This window comes from Sylvia atricapilla, chromosome 9 (genome assembly GCF_009819655.1).
Source record: "Sylvia atricapilla isolate bSylAtr1 chromosome 9, bSylAtr1.pri, whole genome shotgun sequence".
Taxonomy (NCBI): domain Eukaryota; kingdom Metazoa; phylum Chordata; class Aves; order Passeriformes; family Sylviidae; genus Sylvia; species Sylvia atricapilla.
This window is the reverse complement of record NC_089148.1, coordinates 15,835,362-15,860,365: the sequence shown is the minus strand read 5'-3', so window position 1 is coordinate 15,860,365 and position 25,004 is coordinate 15,835,362. Positions and strand designations below refer to the sequence as shown.

The 25,004-nt window shown below is 38.1% G+C and overlaps 1 protein-coding gene across 1 annotated transcript in view; it reads right to left on the bottom strand.

Annotated features, from left to right (window-relative positions):
- ST6GALNAC3 (ST6 N-acetylgalactosaminide alpha-2,6-sialyltransferase 3) overlaps positions 1-25,004 on the bottom strand; it is a 215,268-nt gene that overhangs the window by 90,005 nt on the left and 100,259 nt on the right. The window contains exon 2 of the mRNA XM_066325073.1: positions 24,630-24,824. Coding sequence (XP_066181170.1) covers positions 24,630-24,824 — 195 coding nt within the window. The remainder of the gene's footprint in view (positions 1-24,629; positions 24,825-25,004) is intronic.

Genomic DNA, 25,004 nt, shown 5'->3' with positions numbered 1-25,004 from the left:
TTTAGTACAAAGAATAGGAGTAATTGTGGAATAAAGTACCACTCATCGTGAGTAAGGATGTCAAATTCTTTTCTATTGTAAGCTCTGTCAAATGATAAGCAATTAGACCCTGCTTTCAAGGTTGCTTAAATAAATAATATTTTGTATGAGCTACTTTTAAAAAAGCTGCCTGATGTACATATCACAGTCTGGAATAGTGATATGTCTACACTAACTGTGGTGTTGAATGCGTATTTAGAGAATAAGAATTTCTATATGTGCAAAAAAATGTTGTTTTTAAAGTCAGTCTGAGGGTGTGCATTTTCACATGTTTCTGATCAGTTCTTCCCTGACACTTTTCCAAAGTCTTTGCCATATTGTTAGCATCATCTTCATATATAGCTGCCAGGGGAAAATGAATCAGATGCCACAAATTACTCAAGGGCAATGAAGCCCTAAAGGAACCTTCTGCAGAAAGTTTCTGACTACAGAACACAAGTCTGCTGTGCTCTAAAATTCCTTGGTGGAATTTCTCCTGTGAAGACAAACATATGTTTGTTTACTGCAGAGACACCCTACATGTCCCTATGGTAAAGAAATGCCATTTTGTGGCTACTACCTTCGATAATGTAGACAATATAGAAAAGCACTTACTAATGTTTTAAAGCCATTGCTAGGTGAAGGACCCTCCTGGCCTAGGAAAAACCCACAGGTTAAATCTGCATTTCACGTGTTGCTTGGTTCCAAGCTGTTGCAAGTTTACATGCTAACCAAGTAACTGTATCACTTTTTCAATGCCATGCTTTCCTACTTTAGAAATCAATCTGTTAGATGAAGCAGTATCACACCAGAAACAGATACGGGGTTCCACAGACAATAAGCCTTGATAAAACACGAGTGTATTGTGTGGAATCTCTGATGCTGCCCTGCATACAGAGGTCTTGTGATCCATGACTTTCAGTGTATCATCAAACAAAACCCACCACTTGTGGAAATGCGCGTGTAGAGATTGTGCTACAGCAGATTTCCATATCTATCAGTGCAGCTGAACTTGTGCAGAGAACTCCAGGCTGGCCTCAACATTTGCAAATCAGTTACAGTACGGAATGACTCCCTCTGACAGAGATCAGTCTGTTTACAACAGCTCCTGTATGGGAAGCAAATACTGCACTCACACAGAGATCTGGAAACAACCACATGCACACAGCTACACAGCAAGGGCTCAGCTACAATGGGAAGAAGAGGTTATAAGGCAAAATAACAACTGCAGGCTTCAGAAAGACAGACTGTAAATGCTGATGTGCTTCAATTTTTGGGATGTGATTATTTAATTATTGGCATTGGCATGTGAGAATCAGATTCTCTTTTTTCGTGTGTGCTGTCTTTGGCTTTACACTTGTAAACATTAAATGTAATAGCAAAACAAGGTCATTCTATTCTGCACAATCATGCTGGGACTTTCTCTAAGACACAACCTTTACACCACTATTTTATTTATTTACTTATATCTTCAGCATCACCATTTATATGACGAGAATCTATAACACTGAAAATTAAAAAAAGAAAAAATGTCCAAAACCCACACCCAAGTTTGTGTAAGTCTGATAATGCAGACAAAGGCAAAGGAACAGAGGACTTCATTCTCCTTTAACACTAATGTAAGTTAAGTTCTGGGTAAGTCATTTATGCCAGTGGCAGAAATAAGAAACCCTCACTGTGAATTGTAAACCACTACAGAGAGATCTGAACAAAGGAAGGTAAGAGACTGCACAAGTTTCTGCTGAAAAACTGCTGTGCTAAGGAGAGATACTGCTTCTGGTAGATAACTGTACTTTTTACTTTTGTCCTTTTTGCTGAGCAAAAGATAGCAATTCTGTTCCCCAAAAGCATGATATATGAGAAATAATTATGAATACAGATGTCTTTCAATCCAAGATGGATTTTTTAAAAAAACACCTTTAAAATAAACAGGTGATATTGTTAAAGGGCTATGTAAAAGTAATTAGGGATAACTAGTAGGATAATGAAACAACCCCCTGTGAAGAAGCAATAAACAGCACAGAGCAGGAAGATCTGTCTGTGGGTGCATTTTCAAATTTAAGAATCTGAACTTTGGCAACCATATCCATTTCTGAACTGGTGGAGTGGCCATCAGGGTTACTTCTGATGCCAAGTTATTTCTCAAAGAAACATAAATTTTTCTAGTCTTGGAGCGAATGGATAACAAATGACACGTAATTCACACTCCCTTGGACTCTAAGCCTAATAGTGTCACCTTAAATAGCACTTCCTTCTGAATAGGCCTCTCACAATCAGTAGCATTATCCCTGGAGTGAGCTATTGCTTATGTTCACTCAATCCCAAAATATTGCAGTTTGAGGCAACATTCATTTTTATGCAATTTTATTTGTACTGTGTAACATTTGCTCTCTCCTATGGGGAGAATCCACAGACAGATGCAGGGAGGAAGGAATGGGAATAGAAGTTAATAAGGCAGAAGGTAGGCAGGGACAGCAGGGAACATAAGGGGCCAAAGTCTCAGAGACAGTTAGCAATACATAGCAGTATTTACTTTGTGGATCCTGGCTCAGGGGAGAAAGTCTGGACTGACAGCTTTAAATGCCAAGAGAAAGACTTTGTCCTGTATAAAGATTTGGCATAAATACCTCACTGGAGTGGGTGAGAGTTAAGGTGAAAGCAAACTCTTGGTGATATCCAGCGATAGATAGACCAAGATAAAATGTGCATGAACAAAACCACAGGAGATTCTAGTCGAACATACAAAAAACATTCCTGTTGTCAGGGTGGCTGGGCCCTGGAACAGTTGGCCCAAAGATGCTGGGATGTCACCACCCATGGAGGCATCCAGGCACAACTGGAGAGAGCCTTGAGCCATGTGCTCTAGGTGACTCTGCTTTGGGGGTGAATCGTGGACTAGATGATCTCCAGAGCCTCCAAACCCAGAGGCAAATACAACAATCCACCCCAGCTGAGCTGTGCTCACGGGAAAGATCACTCATGAGAGTTTTTGTGGGTTTTTTCAAAAAGAGGAAGACCATGTGTAAAAAAAGCCTCTTGCTGTTCAGCAAAGAAAAAGGTGTATTTTTTTTCTGGATCTTAAAAATTTATTTGATACTGCTTCATCTAACAGATTGATTTCTAAAGTAGGAAAGCATGGCATTGAAAAAGACAGAAAACAGAGCTAGTTATAAATCTTTCCATAGACAAGGAAACAAGGATGTCTATAAACAGAACATTCCAAGGTTTTACTGTAGAGAATGTGTAGTGCCATATGTGTACCTACTAGAACCACTTGAGCTTTTTTTATACCATTCTTTGCCATTACAAAGAAAATAAATCAGGGCATCTGACATAAGTAAAACATAAAACCAGAAATGGATAGTAGAAATTTTCTGCTAAGGAGAAAGACATGAACTTGCACCTTGTATGCTAGCCACTGGGCCTTTCTTACACATAACGGAGCAATTTCCAGCATAACATGTATTTTCTGTCAATGATAGACAATATATATCTTAGATATGCAAATAACATGTAGATTTTTTTTAAAAAAAAAGCCTTCACTACATATTTCCATCTCTACTAAAATAAATTTTTTTGCTTTTTATTGTTAGCATAAAACTAGTAATAAGTTGTACCTGCACAGATAGTTGAAGAGAAAGATTCAGGTCCACAGGAGCTGATCTCAATTGGCTACTTTTAAATGCAAGACTATGGAGAGCTGAAATCATAGCTTTGGGACAAAATATCAGCAAGCTCTGTGCAATCACCACACAAGAGTGGTAAAGTATTATACTGCAAAACCTCAAACATCTCTGTATCCACAGTGTAGATAATTACAGCAAATTGCACTAAAGCAAGGAAGAATGAACGATAGCGGTTCATTGCAATTGATTTCTGTTATTTTGTTTGGTTGCTCTGGTTTGGTTTGTTGCTATTTTTTTTTTTAATTATGTATAGGTATCTGCCCATGTTCTGGGAAACTAACCAAGGAATCAATATTTGTAAATACCACACATATCCAGGTTCATTTTGAAAGATTAAACCCATGTTTTGCAAAGGGATTCAGAAAGAATGGTATGGTGAAGTGCAAGCTTCTGAGATGGAATGGTAGTAAAAATCACATAGACTGAATCATAAAAGGAAGGAATGAACAGTACAACATCCAGAACAAAGAAAGGATTTGAAGGTTACAATAAATTATACACAAAAGCCAACTGTACAGTATATTTTCAGTTGGTGTCACTTTCTGAAACCATCATAGAGCAGGACCATGTTACAAATACTTTAGTGAGCATCCTAAGCTGCTATTTGCAAGAAGGAAGCTTACTGTGGATGAAAAATACAGCTGGAAATCAACCAAAATCACAGGTTTCTGTGATAAAAGCAAATGGTTAAAAAAAAAAAAAAAGAAAAAAATGGAAGAGAATTCAGGGAATACTCATGTAGTGTAAATGTCTCCTACCTTCACTGCCTTCAGTGTACATTCATTGACTATCTCTCTTTAAATTTTTATCTATTAATACTGGAGACAATTCAGCCAATACAGAATTTAGCATGTGCTTAAATGCTTTGGATCCATTCCCAAACACATGAAAAATCAATGTTTTTATCTGGTTTGGGATGAGGCCCCTGTTAAATATATCTGGGGCTAAGAATGAGCTGAGGTGTTTTGCTAAACAAGTATCAGAGAGAAATAAAGATTTCAGAGAGGTCATTTCTGCCTGTCTAAGCACTAAATGCTACTAGTCCATCCGAGATAGTGAGTTTTAAACAATGTAAGGAGGAAGCATTTGGACACTACAAGACCAGCTTCTTGAAGAATCCTATGTGTAGCAGCAGATTATATTGTGAGTTTTGGGTAAGTACAGGGCTTGACTCCTCATCCTTGTTTGTTATCATCTGAATATCTGTGTTCTCTGAGCTTCTGATTTTAATTCACATGAACAGGGAGTGACAGGAAAATGTGACTCTACAAATCCTTAACTAGAAAATATGGATCACAACATTCAGCCACGGAGCTCAAATTAACAATGGTCCTGAAAAAATCTTACAGTTTACATAAATGCCATGACTGACAGAGCCCATACCAACCTAGGTCTCAACAAAATATTCCAAAAGGCTTCACAGTATGAGGCTATGAAATAATGTAATTCATTGCCAAATTATTTCCATATAGCTTCTAAAATAAAAAGGTTTATAAGAATAGAAAGCTTGGTAAAAGTCTGGTAAAACTGATATGAAAACTGCAATAAAAGAGTAAATATAATTTCAGCATCAGCCATCTATTTTCACTGCAACTTTAGATATTTTATGAAAGGCTAGAATTCCTGGATGCTAAGCAATCAAAAGAAAAAGATACAACTAAAGACAATACAAATGGAAAACTAAAATAAATATTAAGTTCTGGGTGCATGTAAAAGGTCACTTGCAGCTTATTTTCTGACATAAAACCAAAGTTATACCATGCTTCCTTTGTTCCATTACTCACCTAAAATCTCTTCCCTTAAAGGAGAAAAAAAATCCCTTCATTCCTGTGAATCAATGTTTAATTATAGCACATTTGACTCTAAGCCTAAGAACTGGTTCTGCAAAAAAATACAAACAGTGCTTTAAAGATGATGGCTGCATGGCTTGACACATAATGTAGACACCTTCATTTATGATTTCTTGTCACCATAATGACTGCTTTTTATTTCAGGTAAAATCTTAGAAAAGGGAAAGAAACTAATTGAGTTATGGTATCTAGACAGGGCAAGGTGAAAGAAGGTTCAGTTTTTCAGGCTTTCTAATCCTGAATCTATCACCTGGGTTTGTATTTTGGTGCTATTACTAATGCTGAAACCTCATACTCAATGCTGAAATACTCCTTCTAATGTAATGAGCATTACCCAACAACACCAGTGGTCCCTTTGGTATGAAGACAGATCTAGAATGAGTAGGACTGTAAGAATGGAGTTTTACCAGGAAACAAGACTGCTTTAACTCTGCAAGTTCTTAGGGACTGCCCATGCAGGTGGACAGGCATTGCTGCAGAGGAGGTGCCTCCAGGATTGGAGGCTGGCAAAGGTGGCTCTCACTCACCCTGTATCCCTCCTGTGCTCTGTCAGGTGGGTGAAGGGGACCTGGTGTCTGACAACAGCAACCGAGACATCCAGACACCTCCCCTCAGCCAGGAGACACAGGGAACACGGCCCTTGCTCAACCCTTGGCTACATTCATACAGAAGTGAGGCCATGTATCAGAATATAGGAGTCCTACATCAGGTAGAGCACTCACAGTGCAATTGTGGTGGAACAGCTCAGGAGAACAGCACCACTGAAGCATTGAAATAATTTATTTGCATGCACAAGACAAAAAGGCTCAACAAAGCTTATTTACTTTTCTGTCCCTCATTCTCCCTTCTCAATTTTTCCACTTCTGTGTTTATTGTTCTGTGATATTCCAGAAAGTTCCTCATAACAGAGGCAAGTAATGCCAAGTAGAAAGCTGCACTCAAAAACCACAGTATCTAGCTGCAGATGGCAATTTTCCAAAAGAAGCAGGTGAAATAACCTTTATTGTTTTAAATTATCACCATAGCTAAAGACTACTCACACCCACAGGAGAAGAGTCTTATGAATACAAGTCTCATTAAAAGTTGCTTCATCCAGACCATCACAGCCACGAAGGCCTAGAAGTAACATAACATAACATAGTGAGGAAGGAAACAGACTGCACTGAAAGCATAACTTCCAAAAAATATTTAAGCAAAGAAAACAAATTCATTACCACTGATGTAAACCCTTCAAAGCTCTGGCAGCCCGAGGTTTCCTGCTCTCCAGCATGATATCCAAGGTTCATTGCAAAGCCCTGTTTATCCAACTGCACTTCTCAGTAGTTCTACCTAATTAACAGTTTGGCAATGAAGGAAGCAATGGGGGAGCGTATATATGTAAATACACCAAAAATATGCTAGGGAACATTAAATGTGTAAAATCAAGCACTGAAAATTTAGGGAAGTGTCAAAATTAGAGTTGCTGCGCAGCCCTAATTGGGCAACCTTGTGTGCATGCATTATGATACTATCTTTAATTACCTAACCACCTACTATTTTTTCCACTGGACCCCTGCCTGCACTGACTGACATAATGAGCAGCTACTCAATGCCTTTGTTTTCTTGTTATTAGTCAATGTGTCCCCATGCCTCATTTATTGAGCATTATTCACGCCCTGCTCTGAGACTTATTAATTTCTGCCTTGGCTGTCATTCAGTACTCACAGTGTCTCCTCCCTTCTCAAATATCATTCTAAAGAGAGACAGGAAAAGATTGTATTAGCCCTCTTCAACTAAATAGGTCTGAGAAATTTAAGTGAAAGTTATAACTTAAATTAAGAGGAATACACTCACTGGCATACAGAACCTGGAGCAATTAGAATTCTTTGGTAATTTATATGTTCAAATAGTTTTCATTGACTTGAGCTACCTCTGTGCTTCATAAATCAGACCCAAGGGTCTCAAACTAAGCATTCAGAAAGTAAACACACACAATTAGTAAAAACATGGCTTGATTAGATTGGAATCACATGGAAATTCTGTAACAGAGGCAGGAATAGAATATTACAGCTAGCATAAACACTTGACTGTGACAGCCTTGCCTTCCATTCCTGTAGTGTCCTGACTCCCTCACACCATTTCTTCAGCAAATGAGGCAGAAGTCCTGGCAACTTCTTTATACATTTCAACCCAGCACCAACAAAGGTAAAATCTGGACAATGAATGAGGCTGAAGCTGTCCCACTCTACAGAGCCACTAATACATGGAAGAATTCTGAATCAGAAGTGGACAAGTGATTTTATTTATGGCATTCCGCAGTTCCTGAACCTTGACTTTTCTACCCTACTATTATTATGTCAGCCTCAGAGATAAAAAAGGATATAAGAAAAGCCAAGAAATCTGTACACAGCATGTGAGTGACAAGTGTGCTGTCCAGCAGGGCCAGAACCTGCCTATTCCCCACACAGATTTCATTTCCGTCAGTTGAATTAACACAGCAGTAATGGCAGCAGCAGAACACCACTCTCTACTTCAGTAGCTACACTATTTTTCCTTTGTAATTATAATGTCATAATTGTTACTGGGAAAATATTTCTCCAACTAGCACTAGTGAAAATATTTCCCCCTGACCAACTAATATGTCATTAAGAAATAAAATATTCATATTAAAGAAGCATCCAAATTTCTTTGTCTAACAGATATAGTCATGTTCCAAAATTCATTATATAAACTAATTGAGTGGTATTTATCAAGACTGTGTTCTAAACTGCTTTTTGTGTCTTTCACCCACCAGTTTTCCATTTAGCAATATAAATTATTCCTTGGACATACAAGCTCACCAACCCAGAAGCAAGGCAAAATAAAAGTCTGGATTTTAGACTTGGGAACCCTGAGCTGTGGTCTAGCCTGCTCCTGACCTGCTTTATGTCTCAGGTAAATTACAACCTCAAGGTCTCACTTTGCCAATCTGCAAAGCAGAACTGCTTTGCTATGTTATAGCTTCAATAATGTTATTGAAAAAAAGCCTCTCCACCTCAAACCTCTCCATGGGTAACAGTGTTTGTGAAGGCAAAGCATTCAGCATGGTCCATTCAGAGAATTACCGTGCCCCTGCAAGAGCCCTGTTATCCCCTGAACATGGGGATCAGTGGAATGAGGCCTCCAACCCTCCAGGTGTGACTCTGCAGGGGCTGGGGGAACAGGCAGATCAATGCCAGGGAAGCCCAGCAGGGGAAACCTGAGCTATTGGCATGTGCTCCATCAGTCAAATTTAAAATTAGCTAAAACTTCTTTTTGCCAAGTCCTCTTAACTTGCCGTGGATTTAGCTACCAGTCAGCTCTAGACATTATGCAAGTAAATACAACGCTCCCATAACAGCATGATGGATAATGCCTTTCTCAGGTGCTCACATTCTGTGCATAGCAGGTGCCGAGGCATTAGAATTGAAAATTCAAAATATTTAAATCTAAAAATCTATGCAAATACATGTTCTTGAGGACTGACTTCAACTGAGTTTCAAAAGTATAGAGAGGTCACTTTAATGCTAGTAAAACATAATTAACAAGTGACATACCTTTTACTAATTAATTATATTTCTTTTGTACTAACGCCTACAGGAAACGCAGCAAAAAAAATTACAATCAGCAAAAATATTTTCTGGTGACAGGTGTTTCCTCCTATTAGCTCTGCAAAACATATGAATCCTGAAAGAATGATATTTCCTTTCAGTTTTGCATAGCAGGGTGTATAAATAAAAACGTTAACTGCCAGGACATAATTTTCAGTATGCTTATCTTACTTCAGATGTGTGTTTTCTGTTTGGAGCCCAGCTGTTCATATTTCCCAACATGAGCTTCAGTGCTGTAAATATCTCCTCTATTGAGGGCTACATTACTAAACTACTGCACAGGGGCCACACGCACAAATTGTGTTAGTGCTAATGTAAGCTGTGTGCATGCAAATCCATGCACAGCACTCAGAAAACACAGACCAAGGACCTTGACCCCAACGCTTTTCCACTGAACCAGAATTGCTCTATTTAAAGCTGTGACTGTGACATAAATCAGGTTTTTCAAAAGGTTTTTATTCAGCTAAAAGAACTCATTCTGGGATAAAATTTAATAGCTCATGCTGCAGAACTGCATTAATGAAGCAAATTACTCCCAGCAACCTGGAAAACAAAATAATTTGGAAACTGAAGGTAAGATTGTCTGGGGTTTATTGCTACATTTTTTTCAACAGTTAGAAGTCTGTGCTGTGTTTAGCTCAATTTCTTCACTTCTGGATCTCAAAAACAAGTCCTTTGCCTGTCAGCGTAACACAGCTGGCAGCACCATTGCCTCTCCACTGGAAGGTCAGGGATTCACATCTCTGGCTGACACATGGGCTGGAGTCCAACGCTGACACTGCAGCAGAGGTTTGGGGGATGTCTCAGCACAGCTCGATGACACACCAGCACAAGGTCACTGCTGCCCATCAGTGGGGACCTCCTGGGTGAAAGGTACCACTCCCACGGCAATTTTCTCAATGGTGGGATGTAAGCATGATTGCTTGAAGAAATACTTGCTTCTAACAAATAGCTTTGGGTATCTGAGAATCGTTGGAAGGAATTGTTAAACAAAATAATAGAAATCCATGGGGCTATCCAAAACAGGCCAACAATATTTCCCTCCTTACTCTGCAAAGCTTTCTTTGTTTAGGAGCGAGGACAGCCTACTTCTAAGAAAAATGAGAACACAGAGTTCAAATATACACATTATTACATTTGTTCAGATAGAGCATATCTTGTACACTTTTAGAACCACGGATGCATGAATTTCCAGGTTTCTGACGGAAAATTTGCAACAATAATTACCAAATTAGTTATATTTCAGTCAGTCTGCTGCTTTAGGAAGAGGAAGGGAATGCAAGAAATATGAGCATGGGAAATAAAAGCTATTTGTGCACCACTTTTCTCTGAGCAGTCAAGTGGATTCTATGGGTGGTGACAAAAGTGGTGGCTGGTGGCCATCTACCCACTCTGTGCCCTGCCTTGTGACTGCAAGGACAGAATTTGATGAACAGATATGGGCATTTTTTTAATCTCTTATAAGATCAATCTATATTGTAAGATAGAAGGCAATGAAATATCACATTTTGAGTAAGAGCTAGAACAATACAGAGGTAAAGCTAAGAGAATGTCATGGAAGCAGGGTTATTGTGCCTGGGAACTTGGGCAGTCACTGAAATCTACCTCTGTGATCAAGGATTTCATCTGTTCCTCATGGGCTACAAACAAGTAAGAAGAAGATTTCTCTTCTTTGTTTGGTTTTTTGTTTTTTTTTTTTTTTTTTAAATAAGACACTGTCTGAAACAAAGACAAGCCTATAAAGCAAACTTCAGGTACAACGAGAGATTTGATTAAAAAAAAAAAAAAAAAAAAAAGTAATCTGAATTGAAGGCCAGAAATTATAAAACAAGTTTTTCTTTCTAAGGAAGCCCTCACAAGGAAACTGAGAGGACTTGCATAATTTCAGGTATTGATAAAACAGAGTTCTTCATTGTGTTAACTTGAGAAATCCTAGGGGACTCTCAAGAAAAGAAATATGTTGCCTTATTCATTCATATGACAGGAGAAATAAAAATAAAAGAATATCAGATAAAAGCCAAATTGGACTAAAGTTGTATTTGACCCACAACTGGAAATGAGAAGCAAAATGTAATATATACATAGTAGATAGTGGAATAAAATTAAGCATACAAATAAAATTGCTGCTTCTATAAAAATAAGAAATACACATATACTTAACATCCATCATGGGAAAAATTCCAGTGAAGTTACAATTAGATTTTGAGAGTAATTTCAGCAGCAACCTATTTCATTTCTATAACACTATAATGATTTCATCAGTAACAAATTCTCTAGGTAGTATCACACTGGAAAGTTTAAGGATAGCACCATTAAATAGCATCCATAATTGTTACAATCAACTACATATTACACAAAAGGGTGCATTTCCAGATGACTGTTAAATGTACCAATTTACTCGATTAGCATTTTGCTGAAAGAAACACTCTGAGCCTTCAAGAACCTATTACCTGTGGACTAAAGCTGATGACAAGTCCATTTTCTGCTGCAAAAATAAAGTGGGCATCCTTTCACAATAGAACTTATAGTATAAGGCAAAAATACTACTAATTACCATGTTCTGTTCTGTTCTGGAGGGGCAAAACATGAGGGCTTTCAATGCCACGGAGCACGGGGCTGGCTAACTGACATGATGAATTTATGCAGATGTTTCCTCACCTTACTCAGTCTCCTTTGCTCTCACAACTATTCCATGGGGCTGTGACCTGTGCTTTGCAAAGGCTGACAGGATTTGGGCTGTGAACCTGACCAAACAGGTACCTATTTAACAGGAAAGGAATCTTGCAGACACACACAGAGGTTCCACAAAGCATGAGAACCTGAGGTTTCGCTTCAAGTGGTACTGGGAGCAAATCTAACCATGCAATCTAGAAACACCCTTTCCCTCTCAAATCACCACAATCATTAAATAATAGACACTGGCTCTGTGTTGAGCACTTTTAAAAATCATGCTATCTCAAATACAAAACAGGTAGAAGAACTTCTGGACATCCTTAAGTACATAAATACTTCATTGCATCTAGAAATAAATAATGGTTGTATAGAGAGATAGATACTTATATCGGAAAGAAACAAAAAAATCTACATTCATGAATAATCTAGCAACTTAAAAATTCAAACAGATTTTAAGACGTATTATGCAATATCTACTCACTCACATCTAACATAGAAATGCCTCTTAGTGATATGTAGTTGCTAAAATTATATTTATGTTTATAAAGATCTTGCCAGACAAACTAGATTTTTCAAAGAAAAATGACATGCTTAGTGAGTGAAGGGAAATTACTAGAGGCATTCTTGCATCTACTGAAGACTGATAAGAAGACAAATTTTCAGGAATTCAGAATACAGCTCCCTAGATAATTGAACAATTAATCTGAATGTACAAAAAATACAAATGTATATACAAATCAAGTGTTCTGAACATAAAAGGAACCTCTAATTTCTTAACAGATCCATTCTGTTATTCCATTATGAAAACTGTCCCTCTAATGAACAAGGGCATTTAAACTACAGGAACACTACTGCAGACTGAATGGGAAAAATTATGACTAAAAATTCTATTTTTAATAATAACTTAAACCACTATAAGACTTCTGATATGGACTGAAACAAGCTAAGGAGGAAAGCCCCAACAAACGACAAACCAAACAACCAACAAAAAATCACTTTGCCTTTTAGTTCTAAACAGTTTTTAACTGGCTTCATACAACACCATATTGGTGATCTTTTCCTTGCTAAATCTGCCTTATTTTTACAAACAATCTTCAGGAGAAAGTAAATGGTATTGCAGAAAGAGTGCACAAGCATGAGGAAAGTAACATGGCAGGCATCATCTTGGAAAACAATGAAGCGATTCATCTCATGGAAAAGTATCCAAGACATTTTAGAAAACATAAATCTGAGGTATTTTGATATCTAGAAACAGGAGGACCATGTTATGTCATCTCCTCTCTTCCATTACAGCCCAATCCCATACTGAGTTCTAGGAAAATGAACAGCAAGAAGTGAGGAATAAGAGGGATCTTTCTGTGGATGATTTAGGAAAAATATGGAAGCACTTTGCTTGATAACATGGTGATAAAGGTGAAACTGCAAGTGTCTGTACACACTAAAAGAAAAAGGAGAGTATGAACTAGAAACATCTAAGATCTTTAAAGAAACAGGAAATAAAGAGATATAAACAGCTGTAATATTTGCCATATCTCAATCTCAGAAAATACTCAAGTGGTACCACATGATATTCTAAGGGATGCAGTAAAGGCCAAAGAATTGCAATTATAGCAACAGGGAGGTTAAAACCTGAGATAACGTGGCACATGGGTCAATCACGTACTGGCAGGGTGCTGAGTGGCCAATTGTCTTCTTTCAGCTCTAGATTTTATTTTTTGTATATTAAACTATACAGCACACACTGAAACCAGCAGAAAAATACATGCATTATTCATCCTATTTGTGGCAGACATGCACTGTAGTTTCAGTGAACAGGACTGGAAGTAATACCAGAGGAAATAGAGACCTTAAAGAAAGACACTAATCTCAGAAAACTCAGAGTGTCACTGTAATTTTTTTTAAGGGTTCTGTTATGGTAATAGTTATGTTTGCAGAAAATTATTTCTGTGCTGTTCAGATAAACAGCCTCACAGAGGGCCATTTCTTTCCCAGGAAATGAAGAGTGGATAACACCCACCAGAATGGGAGCAAGCCATTAAAGAGCAAGTGGAGGGAGTTGGTTCCTATGTTATTATCAACAGCCTATACATAACAAATGATCAAATTATTTAGATTTTACAGCAGAACTTACCTTGCATTGCAGCCAGCAGAGGTGGCAACTAATTTTAAACAGGAAACAATATCACCCCTCTCTATTGCTTGAAAATGACTTCTCATCTACAATTATATGTCAGTTTTGCCTTCTCATTTTCAGCTATCACCAGCCCCCATACCTACAAAAGTCCTTTCTCCTTGATGCTTATGCTCAGCTCCAAAATAATTTATTAGGAGTTACACATGCTTATCAAAGACAGACAGGATTCATGCAGAAATTAATGGCAGTCTATGGAAGTTGCTATATATCATTATATAATATATGCCAACACTGCTGTCACAGCACGTGGATTGCCTCATCCTTTGTCAATCAGAATGAAGCATTAGTGCAGTGCAAAGATTATTTTTGTTGTTGTTCTGACAATAAAGTTCTGGCTGTAGCACAATGGTAATAAGGGACAATCTATCCAGGATAGTAGATTCATAATCATTTTATGACAGTCAGTGTGACTATAACATTTTAATTTTTTAACCCAAACATGATGATCCTGAAGCAATGAAGAATATATTGGTCCACATCAGCAGTGGGACAACAACTGAGGAAAGCTCATAAGAGTCCCAGCCTGTTCCTCTGCCCATTCCTTTCTGAGTAAAATATCAACACTGGCCATCATTATTTGCCTTACAATAACGTCATCAGCGCCATCCATCGTCACTGACACTGATGGTGACAAGGCACATTCAACACCAAGGGCCAACTGGAGTAGAAATTAACAGGACAGCTCCAGAGTGACCTCACCAGCATCAGGATCCCAAAGGATGATCCCACGACCTCCAAGGCACTCCTGTGGGACTCTTTGAAGGTCTGCCATGGAGATGATTAATGAAGAAGCACCATCTGCTGTGTGCCTGAGAAAATTCCATTTTTCTGGCTTCTTACTGGAGAGCTGTTTTAGCCTTGGAAACACTGAAAAGGGTCTGTACTCAGCCTTTGGGAAACGCTGACATGGCTTCAAATAAACCTTTTTTGGGCTCACTCCATTTGAAAGAGAAGTCATTCCAGGAAGGACATCAGAAAGAAACTTAAAAAGAACTCTGACTTGAGACAAAATTTTGCCACAGGTTCTTCTGATTTGAAACCTATTTCCAGATGCTCTCCCAAAGCCTGCTTCCAGAAGACTGGATCAATATATTGATCTTGAGGCCAAATCTTGACTCCATCAAGAATCAAACCTTGTGCAGAATGCAGCAGTAGGTGGCTTAAGAACAGCCTCTTATCTCCTAAATCTCCAATCTGTGCCTTCAAAGCATAAATAGTAACATATATTTTGGGGGAAGAGGAAATTTGATGATCTAGTGAAAGAAATATTTGGCAGTAAAGGGCAAGCCAAACTGGAGGGGAAGCTGAAGAAAAATCAGCAGTTTTGGACAGCATGGACTGGCTCTAAAAATGAAGAGCTAATAGGGAATAGGATTGACATTACAATTTTTTTACATGTTAGGAATACAATGACACAAGAAATTGTATTGTAAGCTGGAAAATGCTGATAAATCAATAAAATTAATTACACAAAAAACACCTGAGAACAAAACTGCCATTCATTGATCAATTCCATAAGACACTGTATGTCATCAAATACAGGGTTATTGTTTTTACCTAAAGGCCAGACTTCATCCTTCACCTTGGTATTTAATTTCTTTTGTAGGATATTTGCCAGTGCTGATCTAAGCTTTCAGTGTAAAGCCCTGGAACTATTTTGGAGTGAGTCCTGTGCATGCAGTCAGGCATTTCATAGGAGTCTGAAGGCATCTGTGTAAAAGCTTAGAAATAGACTTTTCCAACTTGATGCATTCCAGAAATTGTATTTTTCTCTTTACAAATGTGAATCTTAGGTACCAGCACTGAAACAGGAAGAAAGGAGGGAGGGTGATAGCATCACTGAACTAGAACCAGGGAAATCAACCCAAACCAACTTGCCCTTTGGCTGCTCTAATACTAATATGGGACCCTTGAGTGCTCTTTTCAGTCTCTAACAGGAACAAAGCAGGTCCCGTCTCCTGGAGAAATATCGATCTAACACTGGTAGCATTTTCATCAATTTCAAATCCAAAACTCTAAGTCCTAACTACAAGAAACTCTTAAAGAAAAATTCCAGAAGTGCTGCTTTAAAAAATGATGCTATTAGTTACAGAAAAGAGGAGTTGACTGGTATGAAAAGATAAAGGCAGTAATGTACATCCCTGGGGTTGGGGATTAAAAAGGAGGGTGAATTGTTGTTATTAAGAGGAGAATCCCAAAATTACTCTAGCAAGTTCTCTGCATTTGTTTGGGGATTTTCATTTAACACTGTATTTATTCATCTGATGGGCCAACTGCTTTTCTAAGTGACAGGAAATAAGAGATTACTGTAATCTCCAACCAGCTCAATATGGAAAATATATCAATTAGAGAGAAATAAGGAAAAAACCCAAACAAAACAACAACACCAAAAAAACAACCATGGAAGAAAGAAATATTGCAAGTAACACAGAACTTCATTTTTCTCCCTCCCACCCTTCCCCAGATTGAGTTGGTCTTCACTTTAGGGTGCAGCTGCGTGGACACCATTTGCAATGGACTTTCCAACATTGGTGGGAATACAATTTACTGGTTTAGAGGTAGTTACAAAATTATTTGTGATGAGTAAACAAAATTTACAGCTATAGCCACAGAAAATGTAGCTCCTTGTAACAGATACTGTGAGTCTATTACACAGGCTCTAAGATGCACACACTGCCAGCACAGTAATTGCATTAATGGCCATGAGGTTTTTGATACAACATTCATACAGGTCTCTTACAGACCAAATAACACAGATCTGGTGGTACAGACTAAGGTATTCAGCCAGACAAGAGAAACTATCCCAAGAAAAGCAATTATTGCTGGTACAATTTGCATCTGCTCCAAGCGGGTCTCTGAGCTCATTTCTCTCTATGCAGCACTTACACCAGTCCACCTGTTCCATCCTGGTTTGAGAGCAGATAGCACAGATTAACAGCTCAAATATGCATTTAAGGTTCACATTTTAATCTAACGAAAAGCCTCAGAGAAAAGGCTCATGTGATAGAAACTTTCCACCCACTCAGAGAACAATAAAAAAGACAAAACTGTGCTCAATCCACAGAGCCTCAGAGCAGAACCTGAAGCTGCCAAACGCAGGCTGTGACAGATGGCCATGGGAGCAAACTTGGAAAGCAAAGGCTTTCAAGGAAGACGGCTGTGGCTTTAAAGCTAACTAGTAATTGGCATGACTGTCAGTGTTAGGAGTCTGTCTCTTGAGCGAGTTCTAGCTGCTGTGTTTACATGTGCACCCACACACGTCTGTGTGTGGCTGGCATGCGGCTCCCTGCAGGCAAGTATTAATAGCTTTGGGTCAGCTCTGTGCTGTGCATCTCTGCCAGAATAGCAGCGCTGGGCAGCAGCTCAAAGAGCTGAACTCACTGATTGCCACAGCCAGCAGGAAGCCCTTGTGTAGCAACGATTATAAGGGCAAAATTCCATTTTTAGTGACTCTTTTTACTCTCTGCTGTATTTTATGCATCAGTACAAAGTGTACCTCAGCTGTCATCACCAAACCCAGAACTAGTGACACTCTGCTGCAAGGGGACACCTTGAATCTCTGTGAGAAATGGACTCCAGGTATAAACTCAGGAGCATAACACTGGGCTTCTTTTGATGAAGGCATCCTCATTTTTAAACAGCAGTAGTGGGAGGATATTCGGGGGGAAACGATAGGGCACTGCTCTTCCAGCTGATCAACTGGAACACCAAGGAGACACCTCACCTGCCACTAACGCAAAACAGCCCATCCTTCATTTGGCAACTATTACTGACAAAAGCTGAAATCACGTCATGGTAACAGAAGTAAGTTCTCATTCAGAGTAAAGCCAGTAAGCTCCTCCTTCCTCCCCTTAGCAAGCCTCACCTCTCATCTGCTCATTACATCTTTCCTATTTCCCCCAGAGAAAATGGTCTCAGTCGAGAAGATGTTACACCAAACCTCTCTGCTCTTGTCTTTACCAGACCAAAGGATACTCCATTCACTTTTCTAGTCCACCTGCCATTCAAACTAAAACAAAACATTGCTAACACAAATTTGCCTATCAAGCTAGCTTACTGCAAAGGTCAGCTCTTCTTCTGTTTTCCAGATGACCTCCAGTCAATTTTATAGAGTGTCTCATTTGGGGAGACATTGTTCACACTCTTCACATGGAGAACACAACCGACATCTTCTCAATAGGGAGACTAATGTTAACTACTATAACCCTACCCTTCAGCAGCAGTAAAAAAAATCCTCAAGAAGATGGAAGAAATCTAGAAATCTCTGAAAATTACATATAACCAAGGTGGATGGCAAATCTTTGATACCAGTAACCTTCTGGTTAACCTATAAGCTCCATTCAACACATCAATCCAGCCCACAACTGCATGGCAGACATTTATTTCTACCAGCCCAGGTTCTTTAGGGATTGACTTTTGAAGGCACAGCTCACTGGCTGATAGTGATCTCAAGTCCCTTAGTATTTTTTTTTTTTTTTTAAAGCAGAGCTGCCACACAGGCAGCACTGCTTGACTCATCACACTGAGGCTGTATGTGGAGCAGATTTAATTCCTCTGTATAGAATACTTGATATATTTATCCTGGCACTTGACTTTTTCCTCATGAGACACCATCAGAGTCATGGCAGCTTTAAAAATCTAAGCTAATTCCATATATACAGAAGGAAAATGACTGAGCTGGCAGGATTTGCTCCACTGAGGACACACATTATCTGTGCTCCCCTCTCTCCTGTAGGTTCATAACAGCCTTAGTGGTTTCAAGTGGACCTTGCAGATTATTTGGATCATTCTCTCTTCTTCCAGGCCAAAAGAGGGTTGGAAAGAGGAAGAGGACAATGAGGATTCTGGTGAGGTCTCTTTGTTTAGTGAGATCTATTTCTCTAATAGAAGATGTGCTCTTGGAGTTGCTCATTTAGTGGTTAAAGTCTTTGGCAAGAATTTTATTTCTGAGTGTGTGCCTATGGCTCCCAGAGCCAGGAATGGGAGCAGTACAGACAGAAAACACAACAGGGGCAGGGGGACAGGAACCATCAACCTACCATATGAATGTCTTCCAGAAGTTGAACAGGTAATGTGATTGTCATTTAAAGTGTTATGTAACTAATCCTTCTGCAATACTCCCAACAAAATTCATTCCTGAACATTTATAACACGGAAGCAGAAAAATATCCAGAATATAAAGATATCCAGATACTGCATGTTTAGTTTTACTTTCATTCTTCTTATTATTACCTTATTTTTGAGGCTGAAATAATGAGTAAGTGGTAAAAAAATATGTCTTATAAGGGATATAAATGTAAACTACTATGAAACAAATGACATTTTATTACCAAAATATCCTATGAGTTCTTAATTTGTAAGATAGAATAAGATCCCAAAGGAAAAGACAGGCTAGAAATCATCCATGTGTCAGAAATTAAATACTAAAGTAACTTTCTGGCACAGAGAGTTTGGGCTGATGTAGCTTTTTAGCCTCTCTAGGACCCAGTTTTTCCAAGACAAGTATGAAGCAAGGATTTCTGGAGTCAGCTGAACACACCATTCAAGTTCACAATCTGACATAAAACCCAAAGCTGTTCTCCAATGGCACTCCAATATTCTCCACTGACACTTCATAGTGTCATTTTTAACCATTACTAACAGAGGCAAAACAAACCTTCCCAGGCTGGTTGCTAGCTTTACATTTTTAGTAACATTTCCTATAAATTTCCAGTATTTTTGAAAAATTTTCCTTACTTCCCATATCAGGAGAGGATCTAATTTAAAACATCAATCCCATTCTTTGCTTTCCTTATGCATTTTTTAATTTAGTTTTTCAAGTTTTGTAAGAAGGTGTCTCATGGTTGGTGCAGGTCCATTAACTGATTACTTATAACACACTGACAGCTATGATTTTGCTATTATTGAAATTGTATGTGCCTTATCTTATAGCCAGCGACTACATCACAGCCCATATTTCTGCATGTTATGGTAGTTTTCCTCTACATTTCAGGTAATTTTAAGTGTACTTAATTTATTGTGTTAAAAAAATAACAATAAAAAGGACAACACAAATATATAAGGTCTGTAGCCTGTTAATATTCATATCTGGGGTATTTCATTTGTGGAAACTTCCACTCATTTCAGCCAAGTTCTACTACAGAATAGAACTTTTTTCTGGCAAAAAGGAATAAAAAAGGAACCAGATTTAGGCAGTCCAGTCACACGTGTTTGTAGCTGTGTGTGCCCCAAGTGGTGAGCAATTAATGCTTGCACTCAGGTCTGTTCAGGTTAGGGACAAAATGGTATGGGATAATATGATCCACATGGATTTCTTCAGTACCAATACAGTACTCATGAGTTTTTCAGTTATGACAGGATTTTTAAAAAGTCTTAAGTGCTACAATGCACACTCCTTTTATCTAGTGCTCATCACTGTAATGGAAGATTCTTCAGTGTTCATGACACAAAGGCTCTTTGCTTCCCTCAAAATTCATTTCAGAGGAAGCCATTAGATCTCACAGTTGCAGTTTAATGGAGGAATTTTAGGTCATCTCAGAACTTACCCTTTTCCAAGCACAGTTTTAATCTTTGTTCAGTACTTGAATATACTTTTATAATTATGCTTCAAGTGTTATTGCAGCTATATTTCAGGTTTTACGTATGTAGGAAAATGCTATATTATTTTAATACTGACGGTAGAGTAAAAATCTATTCAATATTCACCTTTCAGGAAGCACAATCAAATATCCAAGAACACTATTAGACTTGCCTAGCATAAAGTTTCAAACTGCTAATGGATTTTAAATTGATGTCATAATGCTGCAATTTAAATACATGATGTTCATTAATTTTGCCAGAACTCTTTGTATAGTAGGAGTGGTATGAAAGAAGGAGGAAGGTTATATTTTCTCTACCTGCTTCTTTTTATCTGCTTCCCCATTTTTGATATATAAAAAGAGTCATTACATCAGCTTGATGTGAGTGGGGAGTGAAGCTTATTCCAATAGGTTTCAATTGCATAACCACTGTGGAGTTGTATCAAATTAATATTTTCTATGAAAAAAAATCACCAGGAATAGGATAAAAAATAGGAACGCATGATAGGCATGACATTTCCTAAAGACAGATTTCATGGGACCTCTCACCAAAAATCCATAGGCACAAAGTGGAGGAAATAAGGGAAAGAAAGGTCATTTTGTTCCTACACCTCCTTCTCACTGAAAGGTCAAAATTCATGTATTGAGTGAGACAGCAATATTGCAAAACAGACAGGCATAATTTCCCACAACACTCAAGGAGTCACCTCGGATGTGGATATTGAAAAAGGAAAAGAGATCACACAATGGAAGGCTACTACAAGATCCTCTCCTACTGGGGGGAGTGAGGGTGGGCTCTGGATGCAAATTTTCTAGGTGTAGAATCCTCTGTTTTAGAAATATCTCCAAAGTGAAACTAAAATGTGTCTAGACATAATGGCCCAGTATATACAACACTTCACGTCTATTTGTATTTCAAATCTAATATATTTACTGTACATAAAGACAGTTTCTCCAAAGCTGTTGCTATGGCTACAAATCAAGGAAACCATAGCAACAACCCTGTATTATGTACAGCCTTAATTGAGGATAAAGTTATGTCTCTCTTTGCATTTTATATTAAATACTCCAATACAATCAAGTTTTAGCAAATTTTTTTCAGACTTTTTAATAATAAAAATTCCACAATATTACAATGTCAAGTCAAATACACAACACCCTTGAAAAATGTCTTTACAACATTATTCTTATCATGCCTAATAACAGCCACACCATTGTTTTTTACTTGAGATAAACACTAATGTTCATATCATATTTCCTGATCTTTTTTAATACAAGTGATTGATCACTATCACTTTACCCAAGTATTTGATTTTCCATTGTCTCATAAGATTTTTCAAGTCTCATCCCACTCAGCCTTATCCCAAAAAAACAGCTCCTCCTAACTTTTATTGCTATGGAAGAGTTGGGGGGGTTGGGCCTTTTTTGGTTTGGTTCAGAAAGTAAGTATGATAGAGAGACAGGAGAGGCAGAGAAGGAGTTCATTCCAGATTTCCTAACTTCTCTGTTAGGGTGACTGATTGGGTTGGTGGCGAATTACCCTAATTCCTCTGGTTTGTTGACCTTGTACACTGAAGAATTTAAGTACACTAAGGAGCTGGCATGCAGCCAGACCTTGGAGCACAGCCTGAGAGGAACAGCTAAAGGAGAACAGAGAACAAATGTGAAGAAAAGAAGAAGGATGTTAGAGGGGGCTGAGGAACAGGAGGGAGTGCTATCAGACAGCAGGAGAAACCAGTGGGGTGACAGGATTCAAAGGACACTGTAGGAGAGAGAATATGACACATTCAACAGGTGCAAAAAGATCCCCTCAATAAAAGAGAAGATAAAATGCCAAAATTCACATCTTTAGAAGCCTTTTCTCCTATCTTCTCTTCCATCACTTTATTTTTTGATAATTTTGATAATAATTGGGGTATTATTTCCTTACACCATTTGGTTCTTGACGAGGTATCATGTGTCCCATTTTGCAGAAAACTTGGCCACATTTGGGGCCATTATATTGTCTCACAGAATAGACTTTTCTGCTTATCTTACATACCACAGCAGCACAAAAAAACCCAAGAAAATACCTTAATTTTATGAAATGAGCAGAAACTCAATGCATTTGATGCAATAAAGAAATAAATAACTGACATTTTTCTGGCTATATTAATACAAATAGTATACAAATGCTCATTTGAGAAAGCAATATGTGTTCTAAAACTCAGAGTCTGACAAAGCTATGAGTGTGAGTTAGGAACATGAGCCATGTAAAAGCTTTCACGTGAGCATCACAACTGAAGTTCCCTCTCACAGGGAATAATTAAGTCAAAAGTTGGTGCATTTAAAATAAGCAAACCATGTTCAGGTTCTTCATTATCATTTTAATTAGCAAATATTAATGTAATCTATAAATACAACAGGAAAAGCAACTAAAATTACTAAGTTTAAGGAGTCCTTCATGACCTAAGCTAAATTGAGACAAATGGCTTACGAATCGATACCGGTCACCAGCTTTCAGGACATTCATTTCCATTTACTGTTAGAACTTCCAAGCGTGTTATCAAATTTAAGAATGAATTAAGGCCCTCACAAACTACTTCTAACCTCTGATGAAGGCACTGGTGAATAAAAATGGATTAGCATGCTCCTCTCCTCTCCAGTTATCAGTTCAGTCTGATAGTGATCAAGTGACCGTGGCAGCTCTGCCTCATTCAGATTCCACGCCTGCCACTGTGGCACCAACCCAGGGACATGCAGAACACGCTGCCCTCTCATTTCTAGAGGGATGAAGATGCTGGATGAAGCCTTAACCCTTCTGAGCTCAACAGCACCTCCCATGCCTTTCACTGGGACCACGATTCACAGCTGAACAGTTCTCCTTTCAGGTGTTTGTCCTTTTTCTGCTTTATAGATAATGTATTTTGGCCCCCAAAATAGTGCTGCATCTTACAGAAACAATGATTAAAAGCTATATGGGTTTAAAAGAAGCTAAAAACTACCTCTCTCTCATTCTAATTTTCATATTTAACCCACAAAAGGTAAGATAATAATTAACTAGTCCAATACATTGACAAGACTAAATATAATGAAGCGGTAAAATATTTTCATTCTCTGTAAAAGCTGTTATGTGAATGAATTTCACTCATTAATAACTGTAATTTTATAGAAAAAAATAAGTAGCTGTTAGTGGAAGTCTGATAGCACTGTCTCACGACTGACAGTGCTGTAACTGATCACAAACTATAGAAAGAGTTCATTTTCTATGCTACCTTATTTTGAAAGTTTCCATTTTACAAATATTACAGAGAGAGAGGAAAAAATCTGAAGAAAATGCACCACCCCCATCAAAACTCAACAGCAGCTCTAGAAATTTTGACAGCTAAGACACTTTAAAGCCGGAGTCCCTGTAAAACCTAATTTCATCAGACAAGTATTTTTATCACACAGTAAGTATTTTGCACAGCAGATACACATCAGTGAGTTTTAAAGTACAGAATGCAAATACATAGCTAGCTTTGAAATAGCTATCAAGTATTAATGCAATCCTTCCAGAAAAATCCAGTAAACCTCTAGCTTTATTCATTTACTAGACTCACATATGTTCATTTCACTAATCACTCCCTTCTCCTCTTTCAGGCCCATACAAACAAAAATAGCTACTTCTTCTTTGGGAAGCCCAGGCAAAATGAAACATTTTTAGGACCTTATTACAACAAGGGCAAGAAAATTTCCTTTTGCATTAGAGGGATTGAAGGACTGAAACTAATTTGAATTTTTTTCTTGTTTGTATAAACAAGTTTTTACTCAATCAAGGGTGATTTTGAAGCCAGTTCACTGCTTTGTCCAATGCAGACATGACAGAAATTTTAAAAATTTCAAAGGTCATTTAAGAGGTAGCAGACTTCTAAAATAGCCGCTTTTCTCAGAAACACCCTTGTTCAGTTTTTACACTGGGCAGGTTGTAAAAAGGCATTAGATGGGATCAGAGAAAAAGAACCACTGGTTCATTTTGCCAAGCTGGCAAAACCAGGTCTTACCTCTTGTGTTTTCACATTTATATATCCATAATGAGTTTTCAGAGGCTGCCTTTGGCCATTAGAAAATGGGATCCACTTGACTCTGGTTTGTCCAAAGCAGTTTAGGATCAAAGGGAAAGTGACTTCATTTGTGAGACGAACGATGATCAGACAGAGGAAAGCTGCAATGAAACTCACAGCAACAATGGACTTTCTCTGTGATGAAAAGAAGAAAGGAAATAAATTATTAAAATTGAGAGTCAGTTTTAATAAAAAAATACATATCTTCAATTGGAGGATGAAGGAAAAACACTTGAGAAAGCTTTATGTGAAATTATTTCTCTGGTAGTCACCTTGCTGAAGGAGCACAAGGACTCAGGTGACTGGATTGTTTTA